This window comes from Lepidochelys kempii, chromosome 2 (genome assembly GCF_965140265.1).
Source record: "Lepidochelys kempii isolate rLepKem1 chromosome 2, rLepKem1.hap2, whole genome shotgun sequence".
Taxonomy (NCBI): Eukaryota; Metazoa; Chordata; order Testudines; family Cheloniidae; genus Lepidochelys; species Lepidochelys kempii.
Genome location: NC_133257.1, coordinates 269519095 through 269545395, shown reverse-complemented (window position 1 = coordinate 269545395; position 26301 = coordinate 269519095). Strand labels below are relative to the sequence as shown.

Below are 26301 nucleotides of genomic sequence, written 5' to 3'. Positions count from 1 at the left end.
CCTGGCCAGTTAGCCACCACAAGCTACAAACCGAAGCTGTGAAATCAAGCCACGGACTCAAGCTATGTTCAGGACTGGTAACTATACAGCAGCTGCAGAACATTTGGGGTGTGTGTGTGTATATATATAGGTATTAGACATTAGTTAGTGGTCATTAATCAAACTGTGCTATCATAACACACGTCTCCGAGGCCCCTGGGCGGGGTGGGGGTTGGAGGTCTCAGTGTGCTGCCCCCGCCACGAGTGCCATCTCTGCAGCTCCGAGGGGCCGGGAACTGCTGCCAATGGGAGTTGCAGTGGCTCTGCCTGCAGGTGAGGGCAGCGTGCGGAGGCCACTGGACACCCCTGTGCCTAGGGGCTGCAGAGACATGCTGGCCACTTCTGGGAGCTGCCTGAAGGAAGCACCACCCACACCCCCTGCACCCCCTCCTGTGCCCCAAGCCCCTGCCCTGAGCCCTCTCCCACATCTCCTCCTGCACTCCAAACCCCTCAGCCCCAGCCCGGAGCCCCCTCCTGCTCCCGAACTCCTCCTCTCCAGCCCACAGCCCACAGCCCTCGCCGGAGCCCTCCCCCCAACCCATCATCCCTGGCCCCACCTCAGGGCCCATACCCCAAGCCCAGAGCCCCCTCCCCCACCCTAGAGACCGCAACCCCAGCTGGAGCCCTCCGCCCCTCCCGCACCCCACCGACAGTCTAAAGTGGGCGAGGGTGGGGGAGAGGCGAAGTGAGTGGGGGGCGGGGTCTCAGGGAAGGGGGCGGGGTCTCAGGGAAGGGGGCGGGGCAAGGGGGTTTGGTTTTGTGCCATTAGAAAGCTGGCAGCCCGCGGCCTCTCCGCTGGCTCCAAACTGTGGGCCCCCCCCGCCCCGCCCCAGCCCCGCCCCCGGCTGTGAGAGCCCCCCCCCAGCCGCCGTGGAGGCCCCCCCCCAGCCGCCGTGGAGGCCCTCCATCGCTCGGCGGGGAGGCTGATCGCGGCTACGCCGGTAACCGGACTTTGCGGCGAAAAACCAGGCACCGGCAACCCTAACTCCGGGCAGGGGCGGGGAGTCAGGCCACTGGGGCTCCGCGGCGGCCTCGGCCCCTCAGGCCTCTGCTCCCCGAGCCTACAGAGGAGGCGCTCTGGTTCGTCTCTATGGTGCTGGGGGAAGGGCGCTCTGGTTCGTCTCTATGGTGCTGCAGCTGCAGGGCCTCCAGGGAGGCGCGGCGCTCCGGCACGTCTCTATGGTGGCATCATCGGAGCGGCGCTCTGGCGGACACGTCTCTATGGTGCCGTGGGAGCGGCGCTCTGGCGGACTCTATGGTGCTGTGGGGCGGCGCTCTGGCCATCTCAGTCAAGGCTCCTGTCTACAGAAAGCCGCGGCGGCCCCTCGGCTCTCCCAGCTCCCGGGAGCGCCCTGCCCCTCCTGGAACTACATCTCCCATCACACCGTGCGGGCCCGTTCTCGCGCGGTGCGTGAGGGGACGCCTGTGCTCGCGAGATTTCTGGCTCCTATCTTTCCCGTGATCCCTTGCGGGGCGGCGCTCAGCGGCCGCGTCTCCGCGGAGCTGGCTGAAGGTGAGTGGGTCCGCGCGTGCGCGTGGTGTCGTCATTACGTTCCGATGTGACGTCAACCCGCGAGGATGGGCGGTCGCCGCGGTGATGCGGGTCTAGGGCTTAGCGCGGGAGTTGGACTGTGTTGCCATAACAATGCGCGATGACGTGTTCCCGCCACAAAATGGAGTCACAGGGTGACGTAAGCGCCGCTGCCGTGACGTGGGCAGGCACTGGCGGGGGGTGTCTGGCGATCACGTGGGGATTTGGGGGTAGGTGTGGGGAGGGGGCAGGGTTAGGCGGGTGTGGGGAGAGGCTGGGGGGAGGGGGCAGGGTTAGGCGGGGGGAGGGGGCGGGTGTGGGGAGAGGCTGGGGGAAGGGGGCAGGGTTAGGCGGGGGGAGGGGGCGGGTGTGGGGAGAGCCTGGGGGAGGGGGCAGGGTTAGGCAGGTGTGGGGAGAGGCTGGGGGGAGGGGGCGGGTGTGGGGAGAGGCTGGGGGGAGGGGGCAGGGTTAGGCGGGGGGAGGGGGCGGGTGTGGGGAGAGGCTGGGGGGAGGGGGCAGGGTTAGGCGGGTGTGGGGAGAGGCTGGGGGGAGGGGGCGGGTGTGGGGAGAGCCTGGGGGAGGGGGCAGGGTTAGGCTGGGGGGAGGGGGCAGGTGTGGTGAGAGGCTGGGGGGAGGGGGCAGGGTTAGGCTGGGGGGAGGGGGCGGGTGTGGGGAGAGGCTGGGGCAGGGTTAGGCTGGGGGGAGGGGGAGGGAGCGGGTGTGGGGAGAGGCTGGGGCAGGGGGCAGGGTTAGGCTGGGGGGAGGGGGCGGGTGTGGGGAGAGGCTCAGCTGAAACTAGGTTTATCCATTGTAAATGCCTGGTGATGAGGCGAGTTAGTAGTTGCGCTGGTAGAAGAATTACTCAGGATGCTGCCAGGGTGGGAAGGTGACTGGGAGTCATGGGCTGGAATGGAGAAAAGGGAAATTAAGGGTAAAATATCAAAGATAATCTTCCTAGTGTATCAGTGACAAGCATGTAAACCCATCTCCTAAGGCAGTGGTTCGCAACCTTTCCACACTACTGTTCCCCTTTCAGGAGTCTGATTTGTCTTGCGTACCCCCAAGTTTCACCTCACTTAAAAACGACTTGCTCACAAAATCAGACATAAAAATACTGAAGTGTCAGTGCACACTATTATTGAAAAATTGCTGACTTTCTCACTTTTACCATAATGTTATAAAATCAATTGGAATATAAATAATGTACTTACATTTCAGTGTGTAGTATATAGAGCAGTATAAGTAAGTCATATGAAATTTTAGTTTGTACTGACTTTGCTAGTGCTTTTTATGTAGCCTGTTGTAAAACTAGGCAAATCTCTAGATGAGTTGATGTACCTCCTGGAAGACCTATGTGTACCGCCAGGGCTAAGCATCCCCCTGGTTGAGAACCACTGTCCTAAGGGAAGGGACGGGAACCCCATTAGGACATTACAAACTAGCTGTGTAAATGGACTGTAGGGGACCATTGTGCCATGGCCCATGGAGGAGGACTGTAGCAAAACAGCAGTAAATTCTCTCTTTAGATCACGGTAATAGCTGGGAACAAGCTTTCAGCTCAGCTCTGTTGATATGTATGTCCAACTCGCTCCCTGCAGTGATAGTTCTGTTTCACTTGAAGTCAGGGCACGGGCTAAAGGAGCCTCAAAGTTGCACTGACTGCCAGACTGTGACTGCTAGTAGATACAGCCTTGTATTGCAAAGATCCTCAGTCTCACTGCTCTGGGACTTCTGTGAAAAACACATCCTGTGTTCAAGTCTCCTGAGGACAGACGCTTTCAGCTTGGATCAACCCTCATTGTCCAGCATCCCCCTATGCTTAACGAAATATGGAAACAACTCAAATTGGTGACGGAGCTAAAGCCTGGATGAGTTTGGGTGTCAGGCAGTAGCATAGGGAGGGGAAGTGCACTTTCTCTTTGTAGATTCAAGGGTTTAGTTGTTCTCATTGTGGTTCAACTGTGTCAATCAATGGAGCCATCCAATGGCCTAAGAAGTCTCTCCCTGTGCGTAGAGGGGGTTCTGCTGGAGCACAGTGGCTGGGGAGACCTGGAAGCCATCATGTGGGGGCAGAGCAGGGAAATGGGAGCAGAACCAAACCGTTGAGTACTTCTTTGTAAATAACTGCAAACCAAGAGAGTGCTGAAAGCCAGTTCTACTCAGATGGTCTAAGCCTGCTTCCCAGTGTCACCCTTTTTGACCTAAGTGGTTAGCTGATATCTGGGGACTTGTGGGTTGTTTCTGTTAAGAGCAATTGATGATGGAATCAGGCATTTCTTTGATGCAACCCTATTTATCTACAAGAATATGCAAAGTCCTGTCTCCATGAACACAGCAGGAATCAAACAATAGGAGAGAGCTTCTTTGCTCATGGTTCTAAGCCCCTTTCCAGCTAGCACTCTGCCCAAGAGCTTTCTCTTATGCTCATGCTACAAATGCTTCTCTGTCTGTCTCTGGTGCTTCCCTGCTGCCTTCTCTGTGTGCCTCTGTGGTGTTTCTGGCTGCTTCTCTCCACATGCATGCACAGCTACATCATCCTTGCTCAGCTCCTTGCATATGGCCTGTGTTTTGGGTGGTGGCTCCTATTGTTTCAGCCATCTTATTCCATAAAGGAATTAATTGTTTCTTACATTTATCCTGAATGAAGGGCAGCTATTACGCCCACCCGCTTCAAGTGCCCACCCAGCCCCCAGCACAGCATTGGGCACTAGCTCTGGGCACTGTGGGATGGAAAGGCCCATCAACACCCCCACATCAAGAGGCTGTCACATGTATGCCTTGGAAATGTGTGTCCAGTTTTGGGCCCCACACTACAAGAAGGATGTGGAAAAATTGGAAAACATCCAGCGGAGGGCAACAAAAATGATTAGGGGAGTGGAACACATGACTTATGAGGAGAGGCTGAGGGAACTGGGATTGTTTAGTCTGCGGAAGAGAAGAATGAGGGGGGATTTGATAGCTGCTTTCAAGTACCTGAAAGGGGGTTCCAAAGAGGATGGCTCTAGACTGTTCTCAGTGGTAGCAGATGACAGAACGAGGAGTAATGGTCTCAAGTTGCAGTGGGGGAGATTTAGGTTGGATATTAGGAACAACTTTTTCACTAAGAGGGTGGTGAAACACTGGAATGCGTTACCTAGGGAGGTGGTGGAATGTCCTTCCTTAGAAGCTTTTAAGGTCAGGCTTGACAAAGCCCTGGCTGGGATGATTTAATTGGGGATTGGTCCTGCTTTGAGCAGGGGGTTGGACTAGATAACCTCCTGAGGTCCCTTCCAACCCTGATATTCTATGATAGTGCTTTCTGGGTGGATAAAGCAATGGTTTCCATGTATGTCTTTATGTGTGTGGGTTGAGGATCACCATTGCTTGTCTCACCTGTCATGGGTGGGTCAGGAGTGGTCCTTCCCCAGTAGTTCTGTGGGAGTGAAGAGAGGGTGTACAGTGGCCCCTGGGTCTCTCCTCTTCTGTGTTTCCTGCAGTGCTAATGTGGAGGCTGGACTCCATCCTGTCCTGCCTCCCTGTCATCTCCCTCCCTGAGCCAAACCTGACCCTGGCTGCTTGCCAGTCAGGAGGCCCCGCAGCACGAGGAGCCCAGCTCTGCTGTCTTTGTAAATAGAACAAGGGGCCAGCGGAGGGATTTCTCTGGTTTTGTTGCAAAGTTCCTGTGCAGTTTTCCTCTCCACACTCCAATGACCCCTCGAGCAAGCTCGGCCTCTTCCCTTCCTTTTGGCTTCTTCATGGGACTGGGATACACACATAGGGCTTCCCAGTGTAGGCTGGGCAGTGCCTCACTTGTTTCAGGTGAGAGTGTGGCTTACTGACGAGAGCTGAGGACTGGAAGTCAGGATGCCTGGGTTCCAAACTCAGCTCTGCTCTGATTTCCTGAGTAGTGCTGGCCAAGTAATTTCCTGTGCCTCAGTTTCCCCATCTGTAAATGGGGCATGATTCTCTTTGTGCCGCAGAGGTCCGAGTGCCTGATTCTGCTGTCATGCTGACTGTACGCTGCTGGAACTCCTGCGGTTACCCCCGATCCTCACCGGGGTGAGATCAGCACAGGCTCCTAGTCTGGTGCACTACTCCAGTTGCCAGGAAAGGTTGAGAACCACTGATCCAAATGAAAAAAGAACAGGAGGACTTGTGGCACCTTAGAGACTAACCAATTTATTTGAGCATGAGCTTTCGTGGGCTACAGCCCACTTCATCGGATGCATAGAATGGAACATATAGTAAGAAGATATACACATACAGAGAACATGAAAAGGTGGAAGTAGCCATACCAACTGTAAGAGGCTAATTAATTAAGATGAGCTATTATTAGCAGGAGAAAAAAAACTTTTGCAGCGATAATCAAGATGGCCCATTTAGACAGTTGACAAGAAGGTGTGAGGATACTTAACATGCTCCAAATGAGCTTCCTTAACTGCTTCCTCTCTTACCAGCCGAGTAGAATCATAGAATATCAGGGTTGGAAGGGACCTCGGGAGGTCATCTAGTCCAACCCCCTGCTCAAAAGCAGGACCCATCCACAACTAAATCATCCCAGCCAGGGCTTTGTCAAGCCTGACCTTACAAACCTCTAAGGAGTACTGAGAATGGTTCTGCCTAGTAGGCTCAGAGACTCACCAAGAGCTGCCACAGCACTAATGGAGCTGGCAGAGGTGGTGGTGGTGGGGGTCTTTTATTAGAATTTGTGGCCCAATACATCTGGGGGTGCAGCAGAGGAGATGGGTGTGGAAGTCCCTCAGCCACTCCCAGTCACCAGTGTCTAACCGGCCTGATGGCACTTGGCATGAAACTTCTTGCCAGTCTTTGCCTGGGACTTCTTCCCCGACACTACCCCTAGGCTGCATAGCTTAGTTGGTCTCCGTAGTGCCCTCCTGTTCCTTGAATGCTCTAGAGAACCAGGAGGAACATGGATTTTAAAGCATCTGAAGGCGCTGAAGTTCAAAGCCTGTTTTCTCAGCTCAGATTCTGATCTGTGATTATGCAACATTTCCCAGCGAGTAGCTTTCCTGCAGGGTGCTGTGTCCTTCCAGCATGAGCCTGGGGTAAACGTTTCCCTTCAAAGCAGAGCATTTGGGCACAGATGAAGATGAAAGTGCAGAAAGCTCCACACACAGAGGTAGAAGAGAAAACAAGTGTTCAGTAAATGCTCCCGCCCCAGAAAAGTGGAACTAACCGCGTTTGCAATGTAAAGCGGGTGCTCTGCCCACTAGGCACTCGTGACAGCACTCCAGGATTAGCTACAGCAAGGCTCCTCTGCTGCCCAGGGAGAAAAATAACTGGAGAGGAGATTGGAGGTAACTGAGACCCATCAAAGATTCCTCCCTCATTACTATGGACATCCGGGGCGCACACAACAGTTCAGTTAAAGTGCAGGGTAAGCATGGGTCCAGAAGCCAGGACCTCCTGAGTCTGAGTCCCATCTCTGATACTCACTAGCTGCAAAGCCTGGGGAAAGTTACTGGGTAGGCTAATGATGGTCAAGCGCTTTGGAAATGGGACATTCTGTCAGCGTGCAGGGCCAGGCACTGGGAGGCATGCAGCTCTCGTGACTTCAGTGGGGAGCTGATAACCAGCCCCTCCAAAACTCAGGGGCTGAGTGCAGTTGTCATGCACATCAGACTTAACCCTTTATGTGCTAGGTAGTCAGAGTTGGAACACACGCAAACAATGGCTACTTTGTAAAGGTTTGGCAGGGGGCTGTAGTGTATGAATCAGGGAGGGTTTCTGGCAGCTTCGGATGAGGGGTGGGGCTCTTGTCTGGAGTGCTGCCATTCTGTACATCCTGTTCCCCCAGTCCTGCATTCTGTGCTGGTCCCCCTTTCTCAAACAAGATAGTGCAGTGATAGGAAGGGGATAGAGGTGGAGCTGAGGCTGGGAGAGATTGAAAAGACTGGGACATTTCAGTGTAGAGAGGAGGAGACAAAGAAATGACTGGATAGACACGTGAATCAGGGGCTCTCATTTATCACTGGCTGCACTACACGAACAAAAAGGGCCATTCAATGACGTTGAAAGGCAGCACATTTAAAACTCATTAAAGGAAGTAATTGGTGCATAATTCACCTGTAGAACTCTCAGCCACAGGATAGCACTAAGGCCAGGAATTGCTGAATTTTGAAACAAATGATGAGATGAGGGGAAATCCAGGTCTGCCGATTTGCAGTCTGCATTCCTGCTTCTTGCAGTGCTACCCTTCAGGGCTGTGGGTCTAGCTGAGTTGGTGGGCTGGGATAAAGGGACCCTGCTTTCACTGTTATCACTGACTGGAGAGGGACAGGCTATCTTTAAGCTGTACCAGAGGCTGCTGGGAACTGTAGTTTTCTCTCCCCTCCCCCATTGTGTACTGTGAAGCAGGCTAGGCAGCACTCACGTATGGTAGCATCCTCTCGGCAGCATGGACTACAAGTCCCAGTAGTGCTGAGCGGGCTGGGGAAGTTTGCAATAACAGGGGCTCTGTGAATTCAATACAGAGCCTGGGCTTAGCTGAACTCTTTCCCTAAGATGGCTGGAGGGAGGTGGGATGAAAGCGTTGGTCAAGTCTCTCTCTGAGCAGCTTCTCAGCCTTTGTGTTGTGCCTCTCTCCTGTCCCCAGCCCCCGTTTATTAGCGCTACTTGCTGTCAGTGCAGGGATCTGTAGCAGCCACTCGAAGAAGCTGTGAGAAGAGACGATTCGAGTTGCCAATCCTAGTGAAAGGTGAAGGGACAGGATCTCGTCCTCACATCCTCCACACAGGATCCACGTCATCTTCCACCGAGTCCTCTCCGATGGGAAAGTGCCTGCAGGGGGTGCTGCCCAGGTAGGCTGCAGCTGGGGGACTGCAGGGTGCCACAGGCTTGCCTGTCTGCTTGCTTTCTTGTGCGCACACATTGTGGACAGGAAGGGGTTAATTCTGATCTCTATTTCCTCCCCCTCCCCCCATCACAGAAGAGAGGCAGATGGTGCTATGGTGGGCAGGGGCAGCCTTTGATTCCTTGTTGCTCTGTGAGGGTTTTGTGGTGGTGTCTGGGGGAGTTGGAGACCTAACAATGTGTCACCCCATTTCTTGTTATTTTGTGCCCTCATTTACACTCCTGGCTGAGCTCCCTGCCCCTTGGGGACAGTAACTGGGCTGCTGTAATAGACCGAGAACTTGGATTCCATGGGCTGTTCACCCTGCTGAGCCTGAGCAGTGTCTAGACCATGTCCGTATGCCTGGCACGCTTCTGGGGTACCAACCCCGTCTGGTACCCCCTCCTGGAGGTGTGGAACCCTGCGGGCCAGTTGCCCTAGGCCCCAAGACCAGTGCTGTTCCCTAAGGCTTCCCAGTATTTAAGCTCTGTCTGCCCGGGCACTCTGGTTTACAGGTTAACCCTGGAGGGACTTTGTTACAGTTAAAGCAAGTAACACAGACATTGCAAAAGTATTTCTGAACTACACATACCTCACTCATACCCAGAGCACAAGGGATATACAGAGCTATGGAGAAGTACCAAACCACTGCATGCAAGAGCCTGCCTCAGTTTCCTCACCTTTCCTGAGAGTCACTGTCCTTCTGGGAGTCCAGGATCCTTCTGTGCCCCCTCTCCTGTTGCCCAGCTTTCTCTTTGGTTCTGGGTTCCATTAGCTAGAGACCTTAGCAACAGTAAGGAATACAGCTTGACTGTTTTCCTGGGAGGCAGAATATGGTGTATCCCCGATTCACGGATGGGGAAACTGAGGCGCAGCAGAGGAAGTGACTTGTGCACGGTCACACAGTGAATCAGTGGCAGAGCTGGGCGTAGAACGCCAAGTCCCCTGCTCCAGCCGCTTCTCCCCCGTGTGCGATGCTGCCAGTCAGCAGTTTGTTCACGGGCGTGTCCCCTGTCCATTCCCACCCCAGCTATCCCAAGCTCCTTCCTCCAGACAGAGCCTTCTGATCTCTGTCATGTCACCTGTTGCACGGTGAGGTAGGCAGGAGCCGTGGTCCCACCAGCCAGCCACCAATATTGTACTCAGCCATGTCGCCCGGTACGAGTGCCTGGCACACCCAGCCTGTTCTCCTGTTTCGGCCAGCACACAATGGCCTTGCCCAGTAGACTGGGGTGGGTGACGGCTGTGCTGCTGCAGCAGCAGTGCTAAGTGGGGGCAGCTTCTTGTTGCAGGTGCCGGTGACGTCTGAGGACGGCAGGGTCTGTTTCTCCCCGGTGAAGTGGGCGGCGTTAGTGGAGTGGCAGAGGGAGCTGTGCGAGCTGGTCACCTCGCTGGGTGAGGACTGTGTCTGGTGCACAAGTTAGAGGTGAGATGCCAGGCAGTAAAAGGGGAACATGTGAGGGGCTGGAGAGTGCTGATGTAAAAATAACTCTTTGGGCGGGGCTCAGCTGTCTCACTGTTTGAGGAGCTGTTACCTTCTCCTCCAAATCTCTTTGCAAGAGTCTGCTTCCTGAAACCAGAGCTGGTACTGCTGATGCATGGGACAAAGCTCTTCCCTCCAGCCCCTAGACGACAGTGTCACTAAACTCACTGCCCGCCTCACTCTCTCTTTCAGAAGAGAAGCAAGACCAGCCTGTGCTCTCCCAGCAGGATCTGGGAGCCAGGAGCGGAGGGAAACTGTACTGGGGCTGCCAGGAGCCAGGCTCTGGACTTCCTAGTGGCTTCACTTTGCAGCCCTCCCTGGCAGGGCAGAGGGCTGCTCCCTGGCTGCAGTGGGTGGCTCTGGGTGTGACCGTGAGGGGTGCTGGAGAGGCTCACTCTCTTTGTGATGTACATGGCTGGTTGGTGGGGCAGCAGGAGCACCCTGCCCCCTCCTCATTCTTCCCTCCCCTCCTCAGGGGCCTCGGTGCAAGCAGCTCCACGGGGAAGAGCGATCAGGCTGGGCCCCTGGTGGAGCGCAGGCTCAGGTGTTGCCTGTTGCAGGGTCTGAGAGCCCCACACAAGGCAGCTGGCCCTGCGGCTGGGTGTAGCCATGTCTGAAGAGTCGCACCCATCAAAGGAGGGGGCCGGATGGCACCGCGAACTGGAGATGGGCTGTGGAACCTTTTCTCGTGGCGCCACCAATTCAAATCCAGGTCAGTGCTGCTCCAAAGTCATTGCCATCTGAGCCTCTTTGGAGACCCTCATGAAATTATTTGGAGGGCCTGGGTCCACTTTCTTAGGGCACCTCCTAAAATCCACCCCCAGCCTGGCCCTGTTGCTGTCCATCTTGCATGGCACACTGGCGGTTGAGTGGGCAGTGGAGACTTATTCCTCCCCGCCCCCATGGGCGCTAGAGGTGCTGGGTATGATTATGCCATTTTCTATTCTCCACTGTCTGACCATAGCTGTGCTCTAAACAGCCATGTCCCTCCACCCAGCGCCAGCTAGCAGTGCAGCGGGGCCAGAGTCGGTGTGATGCTGAAGGCCCTGGTCCTGTTGACTTCAGTGCGGGCAGCAGTGGTCGAGCACCTGCTAACAGGAATATTTTCCCCCCCGAACCAGGCCACCCAGCTCTCAAACCTGATCTCTTGTTCCGGATTGAACGAGGGGAACCCCCAGGTGTTGGGGTTCAGCTGGTCTCTGGTGGCTTAGAGCGTCCGCCAGATCCCTGCGCAGGTGAGTGCTCAGCACAACAGCTAGTTAGCAGCACGCGAGGTCGAGAGAAGCAGATGAAACTGCCATTGGCGTAATCCTTTCATGTCTTTACTCACTTAGTTCAGATTAAATAGAATTTGCTAGAGTTTCAGGGGACGCGTCCATCGTGGTTTTGCACCAGTACTAAATGACATCTGGCTGTCGCCCCTCCCTTTCGATTGAGCGGTTCAGGGAGGATTAGTGGACAAGGCAAAGGACAAGTTTAGGCTCCCGGTTTCTAATCCCAGCTCTGCCACTCTGACCCACTGTGCAAATTTGGGTCAGGCCACTTAACCTTCCTGGACCTCAGTTTTTCCCTCAGTACAGTATGGCTAGTGATCCAGATTTTCCTCCCAGGAGACAGGCTGGAGATGTGATTCATTAACACATGTTACAGGCTTTGAGAGTCTGGGTTGAAAGACACCAAAAAAGAACAAAGTATTTTTATGAACATTTGGAAGATACGTTGAAAGCTCACTGTTTTCCTGGCCAGATGTGCTCTCCTCTGTCTGCCAGTCACCCCCAGGACAGTGGAGAGGAAAAGGAGGGCTAGCCAGGGAGCTTGATGGTGTGTTGATTGTATTGTCCGGTATCTTTAATTCCACATTTGGCAGTAGAGGCTTAGAATAAAGAAAAAGGTTCCCCTGGGACTCAGGTTAATTATATGATTTGTGAAGTAGCATATGCATCGTCTCCAGCACAGTGGTGTTGTCACTGGATGTGCCTAACCATACATGGTGACATCCTCTATCCCCTCAACCAGGCTATGGATTTTTCAAGCCCGATGGTTTATTCCATATTGAGCAATGGGAGGAGCGATATATCGAGGCTCAGCAGAAACTGGAGGAGAGCAAGATCCCCGGAAGTGCCTGCGTAGGTGAGTGAGAGCAGCAATTTGTTCTGCTCTGGGCTCCCCTTCCAGCGGAGGCTGAGATCAGCACAGGGAGTGGTTTGCTGGACCTGTTGTCTCAAGGGGCTGCAGTTCCATAGCAAAGATGAGGACAGCAGCAGTCTGCTCTGCTTTATGCCAGTTAGCTGCGTCCTCTGCTGTTCTTGCAGGCTGCCAGTGCAGCCTCAGCTGGGTACAGTCTGGGTCCAGCCTTATGAGCTGCTCATTTCTGTAGAGTTTTACGAATGGCAAGGAAAGCCCATGAGTTAATGCCTTCACTTTCTCTTTGCAATCCAGCAGAGCATGGGGGTGTGAACACAGTGGAGCAGGAAGAGAACTCTGAGAGCTTTGCTGCAGACTTAGAGCTGTCCCCTGTGGTCTGTGACCTTTCTGATGGCTCGTTTCACAGTCGGCAGCTGGTGTCCAAGAGTCAGCAGAGAAACCAGACCAGGATCAAGATGGAGGAATCAGCCGGCTTCAGCAAGTGTTCAGATGCCGTCGTATGCCAGCTAGGGGCTGGGCCTTTCCAGTGTGCTGAGTGCGGAAAACGCTTCCGCCAGAAGCAGAGCCTCATCACGCATGAGAGAATCCACACAGGAGAGAAGCCCTACAGGTGTCCAGACTGCGGGAAGAGCTTCAGCCAGAAGCCCAACCTCCTGACTCACCGGCGGATCCACACCGGGGAGCGGCCCTTCTCCTGCACGCAGTGTGGGAAGAGCTTCAGCCAGAAGGCCAATCTCATTGCCCACCAGAGAACCCACGCAGGGGAGAAGCCGCCGCTGTGGGGTGGGCTTGGGGGGAAGCCAAAGTCCCCAGCACGCCAGGGAGACCATGAGGAAAAGCGGCCGTTCGTATGCCCCGAGTGCGGGAAAAGTTTCACGCAGAAACCCAACTTGGTGACTCACTACCGGACCCACACGGGCGAGCGGCCCTTCAGCTGTGCCCAGTGCGGGAAGAGCTTCAATCAGAAGACCAACCTGGTGACTCACTACAGGACCCACACTGGGGAGCGGCCCTACGCCTGCCCCCAGTGCGGGAAGCGCTTCACCCAGAAGACCAACCTGGTGACTCACCAGAGCACCCACACGGATGTGCGACCCTACCCGTGTGGGGAGTGCCAGAAGTGCTTCAAGGACAAGGTGTCCCTGAAAGCGCACCAGAGAACCCACAGCCTGAGCCAGCCCAGACCCTGTGGGAATCCAGAGCCAATCCCACTCCACGGTCCCCCCGCCATGCCGCTCCAGCCCGCAGGCGCTGAGCAGGAGAGTCAGCGCAATCCTGCTCAGCCGGTGCTAGCCCAGAAGATCCCCGGAAGCCAGGCACCATGTATGTGCACTGACTGCGGTAGCAGCTTCCCGCAGAAACAGCATATCCCACTGCCCCAGCAAACCCCCTCAGCAGAGCAGCCCTTCCTGTGCATGCAGTGTGGGGAAAGCTGCCCACAGGCGGCTCTTCTGAAGCACCAGCCCAGCCATGCCAGGGAGAGGCCCTGTGAGAGCGCCCAGTATGGGAGAGGCCTCAGCCTGAACCAACATCTCCTCAGACACCTGGAACCCTGCCTGGGCCCTGGTGATGCGGCGCACGCAGCCCCCGGGGCAGAGCGGCCCTTCATCTGTAACCATTGCGGAAGCAGCTTTAGCTTTTGGCCGGCTCTCATTGCCCATCAGAGCAGCCATGCAGGATGGCAGCCGTATCAGCTTCCTGAACGTGGGAAAGGCCTCAGGCCCCGGCTGTCCCTGCCAGCCCAGCAGGATGCGCAGGTGCGGGAGACAGCCTGGACGTGCCCTGAGTGCAGGCAGAGCTTCAGCCAGCACAGCCAGCTGGCAAAGCACCAGGAAAGCCACGGGGGCGACAGGCCCCATCGGTGTGACGTGTGCGGGAAGAGCTTTGGCTTGAAAGCCAACCTGATGACACACCAGCGGCTCCACACGGGCGAGCGGCCCTTTGCCTGCAGCCAGTGCGGGCGGCGCTTCAACCAGAAGGGGAACCTGGTGACTCACTACCGGACCCACACGGGTGAGCGGCCTTTCTCCTGCCCCCAGTGCGGCAAGAGCTTCAGCCAGAAGCCCAACCTCCTTGCCCACCAGAGAACCCATATGGGGCGGCGGCCCTTCGCCTGTGCCCAGTGCCCCAAACGCTTCAAGGGCAAGATGTCCCTGAAGATCCACCAGCGTGTCCACATAGGGGAGAGACCTCCCGCAAGGCCGCTGAGCGTGGATCTGATGGAGGCCCACGCTGGGAAGAGGTACTGTTCCCACTCCCCCTGTGGGAAACCCTTCAAGGAGCACATAGCCCTGCAGCTCCCCCAGCGAGTGCCCGGTGGGGAGCGGCCGTACGCCTGCCCGGAGTGTGGGAAATGCTTCCGGCAGAAGGTCACGCTGGTCACGCACCTCCGGACCCACACTGGAGAGCGGCCGTTCCAGTGTACCCAGTGTGGGAGGAGCTTCAGCCAGAAGCCCAACCTCCTCACGCACCAGCGGACGCACACTGGCGAGCGGCCCTTCGCCTGCACCGTGTGCGGGAAGGGCTTCAGCTGGAAGCCCAACCTGGTGACCCATTACCGCACCCACACCGGGGAGCGGCCCTATAGCTGCTCCGACTGCGGGAAGACCTTCAGCCAGAAGCCCAATCTCCTCACTCACCGCAGAACGCACTCCCAGCAGAGACCGTATGCTTCCCCCAGTGCCACGCAAGCTTCCCCCACGGACACCCCTTCACCCTGCGCCGCTGTGGGGACTGGCCCCACGTGCACTTGGCCCGCAGAGGGGGCCTCGGCCACTGCGTCTCCCACGGCAGGGAGCTCCTGAAGCCAAGCAAGCAGAGATGTGGTGTCCGTGCAGCGGGGGTGGCAGGAGCTTGGAAGATCTGTGAGCGAACCCGAGAGCGCCCGCCCCCGGTGTGAGCCAGAGCGAGTAGAGCGTGCACCTGGTTGGCGAGCTGTACAGTGACTGGATCTGGGAACGTGGGGCTAACCAGTGCTGCTGTCGCACCCACGACACCAGACACGGACAGGGGAACGTTACAGCCAGAAGCCAGATCTGACTTCATTCTACACACACCGAACTTCAGAGAGGGCACAGCTCCTGACAGCGGGCAAGCCGGCTGGTTGATCAGCACGCACTGCTGCAGGGTGCGAGGAGACGCCAAGTACTGCTGTGAGCAGAACGAGGGGAGGGCGCAGCAAGCTGGCAGGCCTGGGACCCTGTGGCGAGTGTCCTGGGAAACCCAAACCCTGCAAGAGACTCCCTGGGAGGGAACGGCCCATGGAGCTCTACGCTGTGGCCTCCCTGGAGCTAAACGTGGGGTGCGGGCGGCTCTTGGAAGCTGTGATCCAAACAGAGGTGGAGCCTGGCTAGCCTGGGCGTAAGTTGTACCGAGGGTATTGCTGGGCTCTGGATCCCCCCCCAGAGCCATCTGCAGGGAAGTGAAAGGCCACCTGGGGCTGCAAGCTCCAGCCCCTGTAGAAACAGTTACAGCGTCCCTTTTATTTTCGTGCCTTCCCCCCAGAGTGTCTGCACTTCATGGGGGTCGGGGGGCAGGAGGCCCAGCCCCAGCCCCAGAGAAGGCTGCGGTTGGTCTGAAAGCAGTGGGGGCCCCACGAGGATGAGGTGCCCTTCCTGGGGAGCAGGAAGGAGAAGCTGGGCACTGATGCCCTGGTGGAGGAGGACTGCGTGCTGGGGCAGAGCTCTGCTCGATGGCGTTGATAACTGTAACACGATAACTACGCAGCACTGCTGCCCGTCAGGTCAGAGCTGAAAACCGGAAGGGACAGCCGGGCGACACGGGGAGCCCTGGTACCTGGTTAGCTGAGCCCCCAGCCTCAGCCAGGTGTGTAACTAGCTCCACGGCAGAGAACAGAGCCATGAATAGGTTCCAGCATGATCTCCCAGCTACGCTCGTCCCGTCGTCCCAGCAAGAATGTGGCGACACCATGAATGACGTATGTCTCAGGAAGAAAAGAAATACTAATGGCGGGAGGACTGTGTGGGGGTTGGGGCACACACAGAACCCCAGGCAGATTGTGGAGGGCAGAATGGGGGGCACACAGAGCCTCTAGCATGAGGCTGTGGGTTGCAGCAGGGAGCCCCTGTACTAGAGGGGGAAGGGAGGGTGGCACCCGGGGAGCTTGGGGGAATGGAGGGACCCCTGGTGTGTGTGCTGAGCTTGGCCTGCAGAAGTGACAGCGCGTGTGGTGACCCTCTCGTAAGTCTCTTACATGAAAACGCAGCTAGCAGTCCCCAGGTTGTTATAGCTAAGGGGGTATCCCCTGGGTAGGTCGGTCACTCAGCAATGGGCCAGGCTCTGACAGCTGCCCCCAAAGCCGACCCCAGGGCTGTGCAGTCCCAGGCAGCAGTGGACGTCTGGCTCTCAGGCCTCCCCAGGATCCCTTGTGCTGGCAGCGAAGGCATTGCCTGTCTGTGGATTGCTGCTGCAGGGTGTGGGCGGGACTGAAGCTGCAGATGAGTGAGCAGAGGTGGGGAGGGGACAGCCTGGCCTGTGGGCGTGGCTGGTTGAACAGGGTCGAATGAGGGGAAGGAAGAAGCCAGGGCTGCTTGGGGCAGGGGGTACCAAATCCCGTCTTCACTTAGTGACAGTGAGGTGGGGCCTGTGCTGCGCCATCTCTGCCCGGGCACCAGCCCCTGCTGTCACAAGCACAGGGCTCTGCTTTTCCCACGGGCTGGGGCAGGAGGTTGGGACAGGCTGTGGGAAAGGAGCCCTTTGTGTGACCATCTCAGACCGGTTCCTGCCAGTCATTGCCAGCCTGGGTCCTGTTGGACAGTCCCAGCACGCAGGCAGAATGGGCCACTGGCCCTGGCCTCCCCTGAGCCCCAGAGGTGATCTTCTGGGGCAGGGTTGGGAGATGTGCGTGCGTACATGTGAAGCTTGCAGGGCCCTGCCGTATCTGCTGACTGGTTCACAGGGCTGCTAGGCCAGCGCCTTTCTCCCGCACTGACCTTACATAGCTCCCCAGGAGCGCTGGGGGAAGAGGTGGCTACGGAACCCACTGGGGCTTTTCTCTCCTTGTGTTTTGCTACCTGACCACGCTCTGTCTCAGTGCTGACATCTCCCGAAGCTTTGGGGCCCCTCCCAGCAGCAGCTGCTGGCTAGGGTGAGAGTGGGCACTTGGATGGGAACAAACAAGCGTGTGTTGCTTCCTTTCGTTCTTGTCTAGCATCTGTAAGTCCCCCCAGCATGCCAGAGAGGCACCGCTGTGCAGCAGGGCCCATGGAGCACAGTGCTAAGGAGGGGTCACTGCCCCAGGTGGTGGGTAGTGAAAGGCTGCACACACCCCACAAACAGGATGAGTTGGTAGGGGACTGGGGTGCTTTCACCTTAAAGTACATTTGTGCAAAAGCTGAGAGCCGTGCGCACCCCGTCCCTGCAGCCATCTCCCCGCTCTTCTCTTGCTTGTGGGCATGGAGCCACTTTGTTCCCAGCCACTGAGCCGCACCGGTGAGGACCGCGTCCTGCTCTGGATGTTGGTTAGTGCTGGGCGTGACACAGACTTGTGCCTTCAGAAGAAGTTCTTCAGGGCGGGCACTCTTCCTGCACCAGGGCTCTTGGTGCTATGCTAATACCCACGATAACTGTGTGTGTTTGTACTTGCTGCAGGCCGTGGGCACTCACTAGGTTATAGCAGTAGGAATGGGCGTTTCAGCCCTCTGTGGTTGGTAATCTAGGCCTGCCCTGTCCCACGACAGGCCCTGATGTGCTGCCATTGTCTGCCACTGCGCAAGGTGTGCGTTTCCAATGTGCCAGGGAGCCCATGGACCGGAGGTGGCATGTCAGTTCCTTGGGGGTCAGCACAGCGCTTCCCCACTGAGGTAGGCAGGCAGAGCCTGGAGGAGCGGTAAGGACTGAGCGTTACTCGCTGATCAGGCTCCTGGCTTAGAACACACCTGACTAGGCAGCCAGCTGGATGGGACTGGGAGGGGCAGGAGGCTGCTGGATAGGGCGGGATGGCACAGTTGCTCAGCATGGTTGGGGACCATTTCGCTAGCATGAGGTCAAACCTGCTGCATACCTGCAGCCCTCTCATCACCATCTCGTGCTGCTGCTGTGTGTTCATGGCATGGCCCTGGTGGGAAATGCCCCTGTCACCATCCCTGTTAACCCAGCCCCGCGCTCCTGCCGTCTTTAATGCCTGGCGAGTCTATTTCTGCCCAGTATGTTCATTTAAAATAAAAGCTTTGGGGCAGCAGGTGAGTTCTGTGTTTGTGGAAATGCCTGTCTGGGTTCGGGGGCTGCTGGGGAACAAGGCACAGCGGCAGAGGGGATTGGGTTGCAGCCTCTCGCTTCTAGGCTGCCAGGCTGAATTCAGGCCAGGCCAGCAGTAACTGCAAACCTTTGCTCTTGGGTGGCTGTTCAGAGGCCTGTGAGAGGCAGGTGTCCATAGAGCTCCTAGCTCTCCTCGGTGCTCAGCTTAACTTCTGTGTATTGGCATCTGTGGGTCTTTCCGAGCAGTGGGGCAAGGAGGTTGGAGCTCCTGGACACCCTGCAGCGTTAGGCCCATTGACCTGATCCTCAGACACAACATGTAGGGACTTGTTTGATGTGAACAAACACTCGTCCTCCTCGTGCAGTGTTCATGGTGATGCCAGGACAGTGAACTATCCCAGGGCGATTGAAGCTCTGCAGTTGGCTGGAGAAGCACGGCTGGTTGGCTGAGTGCTGCTCCTGGGGCTGGGATGAACGTGTCCTAGTCAGCTCGGCAGAGACACTGTTTAAGTGATTGAAAGTGTGGCCGAGTCTGGTGCATTGGCGTGGCTGGGGAAGGAAAGGGGGGAGCTGCAAACTCCCTGTGGATCAGCCTCTTGCACTGCTGTAAAGTAGCCTAGCTACCTCCTAAATGCAGCAGGGTTAGCGTGCAGTGTGGTGGCGGGGGTGCAGTGCGCTTGCTCCAAAGCTGCTACCTCCCTTGCTCTCAGGTGGCTCTCGTTCAGTTATTCTCTTCCCATGTTTTACACCTGCATAACTCCTGTTCTGTTTGCTGGTCCTCACTGGAAATTGCAACTGCTCCCCACGTAGTATTCTCTGAACACATCTGCTCAATGTGCAGCAACAGTCAGAAAAGTTAACAATGTTAGGAGCCATTAGGAAGGGGATAGGTAACAAGACAGAAAATATCATATTGCCTCTATATAAATCCATGGTACGTCCACATCTTGAATACTGCAGGCAAATATAGGCACCCCATCTCAAAAGAGATATTGGAAAAGGAACAGAGAAGATCAACACAAATGATGAGGGGGATGGAACAGGTTCTGTATGAGGAGAGATTAATAAAACTGGAACTGTTCAGTTTGGAAAAGAGACGACTAAGGGGGGATATGTTAGAGGTCTATAAAATTTTCACTGGTGTGGAGAAACACAACACAAGAACTAGGGGGTCACCAAATGAAATTATTAGGTAGATTTAAAACAAATACAAGGAAATATTTCTTCACACAACACACAGTCAACCTGTGGAACTCCTTGCAGAGGATGTTGTGAAGGCCAAGACTATAACGGGGTTCAAAAAAGAACTAGACAAATTCATGGATGATAGGTCCATCAATGGCTATTAGCCAGAATGGGCAGAGATGGTGCCAGAAGCTGCGAACAGGTGTCGGAGGGTTGCTAACCCTCCCGGTTTTACCGGGAGTCTCCTGGAATCGGGCCCTATCTCCCAGAGGCTACTGACTCCAAACTAAGAGATTTTTAGGCTGCCAAAAGTCTGGCGATGCAACGGGGCTAAGGCAGGTTTCTTGCCTGCCCTGGCTCTGCGCCACTCCTGGAAGTGGCTGGCACATCTCTGTGGCCCCTGTGGGGAGGGGGCAGAGGGTCTCTGTGTGCTGCCGGTGCCCCGAGCGGAAAGTGTGGCCAATGGGAGCTGGAGGGGTGGTGTTTGCGGTGCAGGCAGAGTGTGGAGCCCCCACCCCCAGGGGCTGTAGAGACACGCTGGCCGCTTCTGGGAGCGGCGTGGGGCCTGGGCAGGCAGGGAGCCTGCCTTAGCCCCGCTGCACTGCCGACCGGGAGCCGTCCCAGGTAAGCACCTCTCAGCTGGAGTGTGCACCCCCAACTCCCTTCTGCACCCCAATCCCCTGCCCTAGCCCTGAGCCCGCTCCAGCAGCCAAAATCCCTCCCAGAGCTTGCATCCCGCACCATCTCCTGCACCCCAACCCCCTGGCCCAGGCTCAGTCCGGAGCCCTTCTCACACACTCCGAACCTCTAAGCCCCTGCCCAGAGACTGCACCCCCTGCTATACACCAACTCCCTATCCCAGCCTGCTAAAATTAAGCGAGGGTAGGGGAGAGTGAGCAACGGATGGAGTGTGCAGGGTGGGGCCTCAGAGAAGGGGTGGGGCAAGGGCATTTGGGTTTCTGTGATTACACAGTTGGCAACCCTAGTGACGGGATGGATTCACTTGATGATTCCCTGTTCTGTTCATTCCCTCTGGGGCACCTGGCACTGGCCACTGTCGAAGACAGGACACTGGGCAAGGTGGGCCTTTGGTCTGACCCAGTGTGGCCATTCTGATGTTCCTAGGAGGCTATTAAGAAGATTGCTAGCCCTGCTTCCCGAGATACCACAGGTAGTAGCTTTGCCCAGCCCAGCACATTGCCAGTTCTCATACCTTTGATTAGTCTTTCAGCCAGGTCCAGCCCACGTGCCACTTAGGGTTGCCAGGAGTTTGATTTTCAACTGGAACCCCTGGGTGAAAAGGGACCCTGGTGGCTCTGGTCAGTCCAGTCAGTGGTGCAGCAGGGCTAAGGCAGGCTCCCTACCTGCCCTGGCTCCGCGCAGCTCCTGGAAGCGGCTGGAATGTCCCTGCGGCTACTAGGCTCAAGGGCAGCCAGGGGGGCTCCGTGTGCTGCCCCCACCCTGAGCACCAGCTCCGCAGCTCCCATTGGCTACTTCACCTGCAGCTCTCTTCTGCTGCCTGCTTCCTGGCTTTATACCAGCCCTGTCTGTTCTGTCTCAGGGGGGCACCCTCATCAATCAGCCTATCAGGTTAATTGACCTAATTCAGTGATACTCAGACCTCAGTGGTTCAGGAGCCAAATTAGCCATCAGCATTACCCAAAGAGTCACAGTTGTGTGAATTCATTGTTTCATTTACTATAGTGCTATATATACTATAGTCCTATTTAAACAGTATGATGGAAAGATTTAGTTTATATACATAGGAACCAACTCTGTGGGTGCTGCAGGGCTGGAACACCCAAGGGGAAAAATTAGTGGGTACTCTGCACCCACTGGCAGCCAAGCTCCCTGCCCCTCCCCCACCCCTCCTCCTCCCCTGAGCGTGGCATCCCCGCTCCTGCCCGTCCCAGCGTTTCCTGCCTGCCGCCTAACAGCTGTTTGGTGGCACTTATGCCTTTCTGGGAGGGTGGGGGAGGAGGCAGTAAAGAGGCGGGGCAGGGACTTGGGAGAAGGGGGGGAATTGGGGCAGGGTGAGGGTGCAGCAGGGGTGGGGCCAGGGGAAGGGTGGGGGTCGAGCACCCACGGGGCAGAGGGGAGTCAGCGCCTATGTTTCTATAGATATATATGTTATTCCTACAGCAAAATGACTGACCAAGTATTATTTTATCAACAATTGGTTAATGACACAGTAGAAGTCTCCTGACTGGTTAATAACTTAGACTGGTGACTAATTCAATCACATGTTGTTTTAATATCACGTGCTGCAACGGGCCCCAGGAGACGTTAAAGAACCACTTGCAGCTCAGGACCCTCAGTCTGAGCATCACTGGTCTAACTCAACCTGCTTGGCCTTGTGTGGAGCAGGCCCCCCATCCCACTTCCAGAAGCTGGTGGGAGCGAGACCCGGACAGTCTGCAGCAGGCGTGAGAGAAGGCCAAGCACCTTCCACTCCTGCTGGCTTCCCCGTCTTCTAAATGGCGAATGGGAGCCAAAATTACTGACACTGAAGTACATGAGAAAGCAAAATTGTCAAGTTGAATTATTAGTTTCCACCACAGACGTCTCCGTTGGCTAGGACACCTGCCCGCATGGACGCTTTCCAAAGGGTCTCCTGCATGGAGACTGTGCCCGTGGTCCAAGGCCACAGGGCCAAACTTGCCTCAGGTTTAAGGATGTTTCCAAGAGGGACTGGAAAACTGTCAGCATCAGCACAGCCAGCTGGGAAGACGTGGCAAGACACAGGCCGTGCCGCACCCACGAGCCACAGGGGGTGTCTACACAGCAAGTTTCCGAGCCTGGAGCTCCTGCCACGGTGCTAAAAATAGCCACATAGGCTTGGGCTTGGGCTGGAGCGTGGGCTCTGCACCCACCATGCCTCCCTGGGGTTCAGAGCCCCACGTTTATAGGGCTATTTTTGGTGCCACAGTGCGAGCCCTGCAAGCCTCGGACTACCCGTGGCAGGGGGTGCTGCTTGCTGTGTAGACACACCCAAAGAGGCTGAAGAGAGGGGAAAAGTAAACAGGAAAGTGCAGCAGGCTGCAAGGGCTCTTGGTGTGCCAACTTTATCTTCCCTCCCTGCGCTTCACTCCCGCATTACAGGCAGCTGTCACGCGAGAGCTGTCGTCTGTGGTGAAGTTGGAGCCATGTTGGCCCCAGGATCTGAGAGAGGCCGGTGCGGGAGGTCATGTCTTATTGCATCAAAGCTCTCACCAACCGAAGTTGGCGAACTCAACGACTTGACCTCCCCCACCTTGTCACTCAAGAACTGGACATTTTAGGTACTCGCGATGCTGCTGCATGACACACAGTCACCCAGCTGCAGATGTGAACGGTGCTGTACAGTGGGTACAATGGACCAAACAATGAATAGTGCCCCAGCCGTGTCTCAGCGCCGAAGCTGGTATCGTGAGCCAACACCAGCCATGCTGGGTGCTCGTCTCCATGCCCTGCTGAGCCCTGTTTGCCCTGTACACACCCCCGCTCCTGGAGAGACTGGGGTTAATTCGATCACTTCCCAGTGCTGTGGCTGGCCAGCCAGCTGGGGAACCTACTGGCTCTTTATTGGTCCCTGAGAACAAAGGCCCTTCCTCAGAGCTGTCAGCTGCCCCCTCACCTCCCCACCGTCCCCTACAATAGGAGGGTTTGGGTCATCTGAGAAAAGGAGCCAATGGCAGCTTCCTGCTACCCTCAACTCTGGCTGCTTTTTTCCCCCTCCAGAGCAAACCTTTGAATTGCTCTGGCCCTTTGGATTGTCAGGGCCCCCAGCCAATCCTAGGGCCGCAGACCGTCCATGCCTAGCACAGGCAGGACTCAACTGTCAGCCAGGAAAACAGTAACTGAGCCCAGGCACTAAGTGTTTCCCCCTTTAGGGTCAAAGTCCAAAGGTATTTTCTCTCTCTCTCTCTCTCTGGGATGCTCTTTGGAGCCCCTGTCTCCAGCAATCCGAATGTGTGTGTGTGTGTGTGTGGGGTGTCTATGTAGATATGGGGATGGTGTGTGCATCTCTCTCTGTAATCTGGTCCGCTCGACAGGATCCCTGCATCTGCTGTTGCATGAATTCTGCATTTCACGGGCAGGACCGGTGCTTTGCCCCCCTCGGTCAGGCTCCCTGGATGGCCTGGCTTGTGGAGCTGAGTGACTGATGTCCTTGTGGGGTTGCCAAACCTTCCCACAATCTCCCCTCCACTTGGAAACTTTTGTTGTAGTCTGTGCAAATAGGGGGTGGTGGGCAGGGTTGGTCCCACTCCTCTGGGAAGTGGGTGGAGGCCAGGATGCCTCCTGATCAACCAGATTAAAATTGGGACAGGAGAAGAGGAAACCAGCTGGCCAGTTCCTGGGCCAAAAGGGGCAGGCGAAATGCTCAAGGGGCTTGCCCAGGTCAGGCCACAACGCCGGCTGCATTTGGGTGCAGGTGGCCAATACCCTGGTGTCTGTGCATCTCTGTGTGGACAATGGATTGAAGCAGAAGTAGAGGGAAACAGGTGCTGAACAATGGAGATTATTGAAACTTTACTTCACTTGGTAACTGCTGGAGAACAGAGGAAAATCCCCCCGCTATGGGGGTTGGAGTAAATCATCGGATCCGTAACCTGAGTTTGAACTGTGAAATAGATGGTTGTTCTGTAATGCTGCAGCCTCTTTCGCACAGGGTCTTGCCCGCTGCGCAATGAAAAGGAAGTCTTTACAAACGCAGGGTAAGAAAAGCAGCCAAGCAGGTGACAGGTTTGCTTAGATACAGAATGTCAGGAAAGTGCCATGGGTGGGAGATGGGCATTGCATTTGCTTATACTATTGGTGACCGGTCGGCTTAGGAGATTCCATGGGGAGATGATTCCAGACATGGGGACTGTAATACAGAGAGAGGATCCAGGAGAGGGAGAAAGGTTTGGGCTGGGAGCCACAGGGGCACTGGGACTGCAAAGGGGCACTGACCTGAGGATGTAGGTGATGAGAGTAAATATCAAGGAGGAGAAAAAAGTGGTCATCAGAGGTGACAGAAAACATAGGGGGTTTAAGTGAGTTAGTAAAAAAGAGCTGAAGCAGATGGACTCCAAAGATGGGCAATGAAAAAGGCTAGAGGGATTGGTACGATTAGATCTGTTTACAGAGGAGTCACATGAGAGGGAATGAAATAGATACCAAAATAACGACTGGTCCAGAGAAGGTGAATCCCATTCACACTTTCCTGTGACCAGAGAATGAGGGGACCCCCACACAATGAAACTGAAAGGGAATACAAGGACATTTTTATACAGTGCATAATTAACCTGTGGAACTCACTGCCACATGATATGCTAGAGGCAGAGAGGAAGCTTGGTCTTGTGGTGGGTGAAGGTGCAGGACCACACTAGATGCACCCTCCCAGTTTGGCAGCAAACCATTGATAACTCCGCTTTGAGTCCGATCTTTCAACCAGTTGTGCACCCACCTTGTAGTGATTTCATCTAGATCATATTTCCCTGTGTTTTCTGAGCATTCAGAATTGGCCACCCAGATCCTCCACAAAGTGCCCTAAGAGAATTCCCCACCAAGGCTATGGGAAAGTCGTGTGAGAACAGGGGCGAGAACTCAGGAATCCCTGTTTCCCTATAGCCCATCCTGCTATCCAATCCGGTGTCTCTGTCGCCACCGTCGGTCCCCCAGTACCACAGCTTATTGGTGCTACAGGGCGAGTCATTTAGCAGGAAGCTCTCCAGGTCAGGGAACCTGCTTGGACTTTTGGCTGCTACTGTAATATAAATATTTAATAATAATAAAGGTTGTGTAGATATAAGCTGCCTCTAAAATACTTCAACTTGGCTTTAGTCTTAGAAACAGCACTTTGCAAACAATCTCCTTTTCCTGCATTTTACTATCCAACTTGTAAACAGCCCAACGTACAGCACGTGCTCCGGGGATGCTTTTCCACACCAGCTGCTGTGCCAGAAGTGAGCCCTCAAAAGCGTGGAAAGCTCAGCGGACTGTTCTACTGAGATGTGCTGGGATGGGCACCTGGACCATTCACAGGCTTTGGTATCTCTCAGTGTTCTCTGTATCTCCGGGAGCTGGGGATTGCACTCTGGCTCCATGAGGGACAGTAACTGACCTTGCTGCAGGAACTAAAATCAGTGGGGGGTAATTACTGTAAATCACTGCAGAGTAGGGTGACCAGATGTCCTGTTTTTATAGGGACAGTCCTGTTTTTTGGGACTTTTTCTTATCTAGGCGCCTATTACCCCCACCCCCTGTCGTTTTTTTTCACAGTTGCTATCTGGTCACCCTGCTGCAGAGAGATACCACCATTGCCTCGGCCGCGTCTACGTGGCCAAATGCTGGCGACCTAACTTACGTCGGCACGCAGCTATTAAATTGCTTAGGCGTGTGCACACATTGCTCCTTGCGCGGGCGGTGTGTCCCCTCACCGGGAGCGCTTGTATCAATTTTACTGTCAGTGCAGGGCCTGGTGGGAGGGCTCCCGGGGGCCAGTAGCGGTCGATGTGAGCAATGCCGTGTCTACACTCACACTGCGTCGACCTACTTATATCGCGCGTGTCTCTATGCCGCTCGGGGAGGCGGTGTGACTGAATCGGCGCAGAGAGGCCCTGACATCGGCAGGAGCCAGATTTAAGTGAAGACAAGGCCACAGCTAGGTCGATGCAAGGCAGCTGCATCGACCTAACCCTGCAGTGTGGACCAGGCCCCAGACTGGCGCTGATCAGATTCTGGAGACAGAAAACAGGCTTTTGGTACCAAGAAGCAGCCTGGACTCACTCAGTGACCCTCCTTTGAGCCCTGAACTGACATGCGACTGTAACCAAGAGACTGGCAGGGGCTGAGGGACCAGAACCTGCCAGGGTCTCCATGGGGGAGATGGGTAACACCTGGTAA

General features: G+C 55.8%; 1 protein-coding gene across 8 annotated transcripts; it reads left to right on the top strand.

Annotated features, from left to right (window-relative positions):
* Positions 1-966: 966 nt before the first annotated feature.
* LOC140905757 (uncharacterized) lies at positions 967-20337 on the top strand. 8 transcript variants are annotated; one of them, XM_073329175.1, is made up of 7 exons: positions 967-1552; positions 8166-8370; positions 9695-9828; positions 10361-10597; positions 11007-11120; positions 11902-12015; positions 12325-20337. In XM_073329175.1, the coding sequence occupies exons 4-7, from the start codon at positions 10495-10497 to the stop codon at positions 14832-14834; spliced, it is 2841 nt and encodes a 946-aa protein (XP_073185276.1). In that variant the 5' UTR covers positions 967-1552; positions 8166-8370; positions 9695-9828; positions 10361-10494; the 3' UTR covers positions 14835-20337. The 8 variants fall into 8 exon arrangements, with proteins under 8 accessions (XP_073185276.1, XP_073185278.1, XP_073185277.1 ...); XM_073329177.1 differs by lacking the exon at positions 967-1552 and adding an exon at positions 1616-1730 and having other exon boundaries at positions 8201-8370; XM_073329176.1 differs by lacking the exon at positions 967-1552 and adding an exon at positions 1616-1730 and having other exon boundaries at positions 8196-8370.
* The last annotated feature ends 5964 nt before the right edge of the window (positions 20338-26301 follow it).

Coding starts and splice junctions, on each gene's coding strand:
- LOC140905757 (XM_073329175.1), top strand. CDS start 10,495: ATGTCTGAAGAGTCGCACCCATCAAAGGAGGGGGCCGGATGGCACCGC. Junction 10,598..11,006: donor CGCCACCAATTCAAATCCAG/GTCAGTGCTGCT, acceptor CCCCCGAACCAG/GCCACCCAGCTCTCAAACCT. Junction 11,121..11,901: donor TCCGCCAGATCCCTGCGCAG/GTGAGTGCTCAG, acceptor CCCCTCAACCAG/GCTATGGATTTTTCAAGCCC.